Below are 7,831 nucleotides of genomic sequence, written 5' to 3'. Positions count from 1 at the left end.
ATATATATATATATATATATATATATATATATATGTATATAATACACACATACATGCACTGCCCATATATACTATATGTATATTTCTTTACCATATATGCAATATATATATATATATATATACACAAAAGCACACACAGATATATACATGATATATATACATACATATTTAGACAGACAGACAGGCAGGTATACAGTCAAACACCCAGATAAGCATATATATACTTAAATCCTACAGAGCCTTACTGTGAGAGAACAAAGGATGTATGTAAATGTTTAGTTCACCCACAGCAAGGCTTTGTCATATTTAAATATATGTCAGTTCTGATTTACACTGCTTTGTGTACATATATATATTTATATCTATGTATGTGTCTATGTATGTATGCATGTATGTATGTATTTATTTCATTGTTCAGTTTTATTTCAAAATTTCTTGCCAATAGAGGAAGAGCCAGTTTTTAACCTTCACTAGAATTTCAACATGAACAACGGGATATTTTTGTTTGTATATATGTCTCTTCTATTTTTTAATTATTATAAATCTTCCACTGAAGAGGGAGCTGGTTTCCAACAAAGATACAAGGCTCCATCTTTGGGATGTAGTTAACACAGAAAAATACACATTTGGAACTTGAGAAAAGTCTTGCATATTTTTACTGTTCCACTCACAGATTTCACTTGTAATGTACGAATCAGCCAGTCAGTTTCTCTTTCAGAAAATCCCAGTTTATCCAGATTCTGCTTTAAGCATTTACTAACAAAACCTAGTGCTCCGATTATTATCGGTATGAATATGAATTCATAGTCTGGATATAAAAGCTGGAGGTTTCGAAACAGTTGTCCATAGATATCCTCTTTTTCTTTGATTTTCAAAGAGATATTTATATCTGAAGGGCAGCTGACCTCTTTGACAATACATACCTTTGTCCCAATGTCCCAAACAACAATATTCAGCCTGTTATGTTTACATTTGACAGAAGTTTGATGGGAATATCCAGTATTCCTTGAGTTGGTGTTTATAAATGTATTCCATAACAGAAGGATTTCCTAAGTTTATTTCAGGACAGTCTTTTTTGTGGATGGCATTGTGAATTGTTTTAGCAACAACATTATGCCACTCAGGAAAGTAGTACCGTGATGACATTTTAGGACAGCTGCTAATCACGTGCATGATGTCTTCCACAGAAACATGACATAGCCTACACATGTGGTTGCACCCTGGAATTATAAAAACGTTACTGTCTCTCTTGTTCACCAGGTACTTTGTGGAAATTTCCTGTTCCTGGATTGCAAACATGTAGCCTTCAAAGTGTAATGTGGTGTAATGGTCTTGTGTCCAAGAGAGGTTGTACTTCTTGTAAATGCTACTGCTTTCTTCAAGCTTCCGGGCAACATACCCATACATAGACTTTTTTTGTTTGTCAAGTGCTTTCCATCCAGGTCTTCTCTGTGGTAAGAGAGCCCAGCTGTTTTGGGGCTGGAAAGGAGATCATTAGGAAGAGAGTGCTTCTGGAGGAGCTCTGCCAACTCGTACAATGTTGCTCACTTCGATTTCACATATATATATATATATATATATATATATATATATATGTATAACAAATGAGAGAAAGAGAAAAGGGAGTCCACAAGATACTTTATTAATCATAACATTCATTTCAACCCATCTTGGACCATCTCCCACACACAAGATTTTCGACAACTGGTTGTGATGTATCCTTTGGTGCAGATGTGTCTTGCCAGGAAACTTTTCAGAACTCAGTTTTGCTTGGTCTGATAATAATGCATCTCATTATTTGCCTGTAGCTGGTTGTATACAGGGTTTCAAAGTTTGGAATGGCATGGAATGGATACAGTTCATTTTTTATATAGGTAATGGACCTAGGTGTAGTTAATCATACATAAAACACACATATATAAGAATAAATAAATAAGAAAAAAATTATTTTGATAAATATACAATGAGCTGGTACTATTTTTGTTTTGACAAAGATATGTCTTTAATCAAGTCATAAAAAGATAAGACAATCTCATAGGAGATGAACTGACAAAAGCACAATAGCACACTTGAGTGGTTTGTTAGTCTTGCTCATGCCTGTCTATTAATTAACAATCCATTGCGTAAATTACAATATAAATGCACAACTACAGGATTGTATTTGGTTGCATCTGATTGCATTTATTTCTTGCTTCTAGCTTATTATCTTGAACATTTAAAGAGGACCCCGTTGTATGGACTGGACAGTAGAGTCTATGAGAAAATGAAATTTATACACAAGCCAGTTAATAAATACAGACTTCACGCAGATGATTTGGCACCAGTAAATGGTAAATTGTTTTAACTTTATACCATATCTTGAAGATCACTGAAAAATAGTTGCTATTGTTGTTGTTGCTGCTTAAAACCAATTGAAACCTGATCAAACAAATCTCGGATCAAAAGTATATCAGGCAAATAAGTTTAAAAGAAGTAATCCCTGGACATTGATGTCTCAAGCCCTAAGATTCATAAGGCCAGTTACAACCATTACCTTTCCTCTAATTCTATTGTATAGTTGTTCTGCTCATTCAAATATTTGTTTAAAATGTTTCACAACAAACATACAAAAATATCCTGTTATGTTGTTGAAACTCCAATGAAGAAGCCTTAGTTCTAGGTTAAAAACCAGCTCTATCTCTATAGGCAGGAAATCTTAAAATAAAACTGAATAATTACATAGTTACATATGCATATATATATATATATATATATATATACACACACATATGTGTATATATCTGTGCATATGTATGTGTGCATGTGTCGTTGCCAGTACTGCCTGACTAGCCCTCGTGCTGGTGGCACATAAAAAGCACCCATTACACTCTCAGAGTGGTTGGCGTTAGGAAGGGCATCCAGCTGTAAAAACTCTGCCAGATCAGATTGGAGCCTGGTGCAGCCATCCGGTTCACCAGTCCTCAGTCAAATCGTCCAACCCATGCTAGCATGGAAAGCAGACGTTAAACGATGATGATGATGATGATGATGATGATGATGATGATGATGATGATGATGATGGGAAGTGCTGTGAAGTTTCTGACTTTAAGGGTATCGTGAAAAGCCTGGTTGGAGGCCCAAGCTTCTGAGTTCTTTAACAGGGCTTAGAAAAACTGAAGGACTGCTATAATAAGTGTGTGATTCTGAGGGGGAAATATACTGAATAAAATCATAATTAACTTATCCTCCTGCATTTTCTTTGACCCAAAGCCAGAACTTTTCAGCATCCCCTCATATGTATGTATACATGTATACATCTATGTGTATGTACCCTTGTCATGACATCATGTGATGGTTGCAAACAAGCATTACCATCATAGCCGAAATGTTGTTCATTTCTTGTTCTCCATGAAAATCATGTCTGGTCAATATTCAGCCTGCTATTATTTATACATTTATCTATTTCTATAGTTAAAACCAAATTATTTCGCGTCTCTCAAAGTTTCTAAACTTTTATAACATAAACAAAAATAGTTGTTTTTATTACTTTTATCCATAGAAATTGGTAGAATTGAAGAATGTAGTGATACAGAATCTATAAGAACTGAAGACTTTGAAAGTCGGTTTCTCGAGCTGCTTGTATCTCCCAATTTTGAAGACAAAGATTTTGATTCAACAAAGAAAACAGAAAAAGTTACCAATAAAATTGATGTTGGGAATGAAGAACTTGGTAAGTATTTCTATCAGTTGTGTCATTATAACTTTTGTTGTTGTTGTTTCATTGTTGTTCAGGCAGACAAGTTTTGATCAGCCTGTCTTTATATGGATCTAAAACACTTTTGTTCAATATGTTCTTTACTTCAGGCGGCGAGCTGGCAGAAACGTTAGCATGCTGAGTGAAATGCTTGGTGGTATTTCGTCTGCCGTTACGTTCTGAGTTCCAATTCCACCGAGGTCTACTTTGCCTTTCATCTTTTCGGGGTCGATAAATTAAGTACCAGTTACACACTGGGGTCGATATAATCAACTTAATCCATTTGTCTGTCCTTGTTTGTCCCCTCTGTGTGTAGCCTTTTGTGGGTAGTAAAGAAATAAGAAACATTAGCACGCCGGGCAAAATGCTTAGCAGTATTTCATCTGTCTTTGCGTTCTGAGTTCAAATTCTGCCAAGGTCGATTTTGCCTTTCATCCTTTTGGAGTCAATAAATTAAGTACCAGTTTCGCACTGGTGTCAATCTAATTGACTACCCCCCCCCCCAAAAAAAATTTCAGGCTTTGTGCCTAGAGTAGAAAAAAAAAAAGAATATGTTCTTTACTTTTCATGACAGTGGAGTGTGAGTAGAAGATAAATCAGTTGCTATTTCTAGCAAGTTGAGCATCCTTGTAGGAACTCTTTCATTGTCTCTTTGCTGTTGTTATTTAGCTCCTGGTCAATCCCGATTGAGCAGACTTATAACGAAAGACATTCCAGTTCCGACCATGACAACCCTGTTCTTCTCTCTAGCATTGTTCATTGTGTCCTTCCCTATTCAAGCTGATAAGATGTGACTTCATCAAGTTTGGCTGCTATTTTTAAAAGACTGAGCAACCATGTAGTGGCTCATTTGACAGCAACATTGATGGTGGTGATAGTAGAAGTGTGGGTCATCCTCATCATCATTTAATGTCCATTCTCCATGCTGGCATGGGTGGGACAGTTTGGCAAGAGTTGGCAAGGCTAGGAGCAACACCAGGCTCCATTTGTCTGTTTTGATGACATGGTTTCTACAACTGGATGCCCTTCCTAACACCAACCACTTTACAGAGTGTACTGGGTGCTTTTTATCTGGCACCAGCACTAGTGCTTTTTATGTGGCACCATCACCAGTGCTTTTTATGTGACACCATCACCAGTGCTTTTTACATGGCACCAGCACTAGTGCTTTTTATGTGGCACAATCACCAGTGCTTTTTATGTGGCACAATCACCAGTGCTTTTTATCTGGCACCATCACCAGTGCTTTTTATGTAGCACCATCACCAGTGCTTTTTATGTGGCACCATCAGCAGTGCTTTTTATGTGGCACCATCACCAGTGCTTTTTATGTGGCACCATATGCTTTTCCATGGCACCAGCTCTGCCTATCTGCTCTCATGGACAAATTCTGTTGTAGTGGGTAGATCTTGTGTACAGCAATGCACCATATATCTCGGTCCTTCTTCACCTTTGTAAGGTTCAGTGTTTTGAAATTGGCTATGAATACTTTGTCTCGTGTCTTCCTGGGTTGCTCTCTTCCACAGCTTCCATTCAGTTTAAGTGATCGGTTCTTCTTTATGCAACTGTCCTCATCCATCTGCATCACATGACCAAACCAGTGCAGAGACCAAACCTGAGAATAATATTCATCTGCAACAGCAACCACAGCAGCAGCCACACTCAAACAACTACCAACATCACTATCACCACCACTACCACCAACACTACCACCAACGCTGCCACCACTGCTACTACCCCTACTGTCATGATCATCATCATCCTTGCCATTAGCATGATACTTGGTCTATCAGTTGTTGTTATCCTACTGACCAATCCAGAGTGGTCAGATGAGATGATTATTTTATTATATGACAGAAACAGTTAAAGTGGTGGAGGCTAAATGTCACAAGGAAATAGTTTGACGAATTAACATTTAATATAAATTAACATCAAAGTAAAAATGAAAATTGAGATTTTGTTTGTTTGTTTATAGATTAATTTCCTCTAAATCTAGTCTCATGATTTAGTCATTTAATCCTTTAATACTCCAGATATCTAATTTCCACCTAAAATACTACAAAGGATATAGTGTGGATTAATGCAAGGTTTTATAATATGTTGATCTGTTGATTCTCCAATGCTTTTCACAATGCTGTATTACCTTCATTGCTTTTATTAATTTAATTGCTTAGTCTGTTGGGGGAAAGGTAGCATCCCGGGGCCTTTTCAGAGATTTCATGATGTGTAGGAGGAAGAAAGGAAGTTAAAACTCAAACTAGAGGTCTGGCTTGAATGCAGGAAAGTTCAGAAGGCTTCTGTTGATCATTGTTGTCCATGTGTCTGTGCGTCTTTTATCTTGTACCTGCTTCAGTCATTAGATTGCAGCCATGCTGGGGCATCACCTTGAAGAATTTTTAGTCAAATGAATTGACACCAGGACTTATAATTTTTTAGGCAACTACTTATCCTACTGGTCACTTTTACCAAACTGGTAAGCTATGGGGATGTAAATACACCAGCACCAGTCCTCAAGGGTTGGTGGAGAACAAACACAGACTCAAAGACATGCACATACACAAGTGTGCATGTGCATGCACACATGCACACACACGCACACATACATATATAAATATATATTTTAGTTCCCGTGTAGTTCCAAATCTACTCACAAGGTTTTGGTCAGCCCAAGGCTATAAGAAAAAGTGTCAGATAGTGGGATTGAACCGAGAACCATAAGTATGGGAAGCATACATACAAGTCTCCCCTTTACACACCTCCAGTGTTTATACAAGGAAAAGCCTCCATGCATCTCTTATGGCACCAATCTTGTCATCAGAGTTGCTGCCACAACACAGAAAACTGGAACAAATGCTGCAAGCCATCTTATCCAATCTGCTAACAGCTCCCTCAATCCACCATCCTGAATTTGCACCTCATCATCATCATCATCATCACCATCATTATCACTTAATGTCCATTTTCCATGCTGGCAAGTGTTGGATGATTTGACAGGAATAGACAAGCCAGAGAGCTGCACTGGGTTACAATTGTCTGTTTTGGCATGGTTTCTTTGACTGTATGCCCTTCCTGATGCTAACCACTTTCAAAGTGTATTGGGTGCTTTTTATGTGATACTGGCACTTTATTGACTTTAAAAGAATGAAAGACAGTGTTGACTATGACAGAATTCCAGCTCAAACAATAGAGACCTGGAACAAATGCCACATCCCTCTACCGAGTACCTTATTGATTCAACTAATTTATTACTTTTGAAAGTTAGGATAGAAGATTTACAAAAACGTACTACCATTTGCTAGAAATAGCAATCAAATCCCCTGTCAAATCACATATGGCCATCTTAAACAAATTTCTATGTCATGAGTATTATTTGTTAGTATAGACATCATTAAACTATGTCAGGGTGTGGTTTGATGGTTATTTGACTGCTATTTCTAGCAGCAAGTAATACCCTCCATAAATCTTTTCCATTACTTTCAAAGGCAATGAAATAGCAGAGTCTTTAGGGTGATGGGTAGAGCGATAATATATTTGTTCCAATTTTCTGTGTTTAAGTTCAATCCTGCTTATGGTTAACTTCGCCTTGCATCCTTTGCTGATCGATAGAGTACAAACCCAGAATGTTAGAGGGGCAGAACTATTAGAAGACCAGGCATATCTTGTGGTATCTGGTGAGGCTCTTGGCAATCTGATAGCAATGTCTGTGATGATACTGGAGCCATGCAGTATATTGGCCTAAGTAAGCTGACCTTCCTTTAGACATTGGTAGTGTGGTGAAAGGATGAAAGGCAAAGTTGACCTTGGAGGCAGTTAAAGTCAACAAAATGTTGCTAAGCATTTTGCCCAGCATGCTAACCATTCTGCCAGCTCACTACTTTGGTTTCAAATCTTGGCATAAGGCCAGTGGCTTCAGGGGAGGAGTAAGTTGATTATACCAACCCCAGTGTTTGACTGGTACTTATTCTATCAACCTCAAAAGGAAGAAAGTCAAGTCAATCTTGATGGCATTTAAACTCAGAATGTAAAGTCAAAAGAAATGCCACTAAGTATTTTCCCCAGAATGGTAGTGATTCTGCCAGCTCACCACCTTATATATAT

The 7,831-nt window shown here is 37.5% G+C and overlaps 1 protein-coding gene across 3 annotated transcripts in view; it reads left to right on the top strand.

The window, feature by feature from the left end:
* LOC106881752 (myosin heavy chain) overlaps positions 1-7,831 on the top strand; it is a 111,204-nt gene that overhangs the window by 37,772 nt on the left and 65,601 nt on the right. For all 3 annotated transcript variants that reach the window (XR_008265734.1, XM_014932243.2, XM_014932242.2), the window contains 2 exons: positions 2,199-2,330; positions 3,539-3,709. Coding sequence is in view for 2 of the 3 variants with exons in the window: in XM_014932243.2 (XP_014787729.2) it covers positions 2,199-2,330; positions 3,539-3,709 (303 nt within the window). In the remaining variant the exon portion in view is untranslated. The remainder of the gene's footprint in view (positions 1-2,198; positions 2,331-3,538; positions 3,710-7,831) is intronic.

Source organism: Octopus bimaculoides, chromosome 1 (assembly GCF_001194135.2).
Source record: "Octopus bimaculoides isolate UCB-OBI-ISO-001 chromosome 1, ASM119413v2, whole genome shotgun sequence".
Taxonomy (NCBI): domain Eukaryota; kingdom Metazoa; phylum Mollusca; class Cephalopoda; order Octopoda; family Octopodidae; genus Octopus; species Octopus bimaculoides.
Note: the sequence above shows the minus strand (reverse complement) of the source record. Positions and strands in the feature narration are given on the sequence as shown.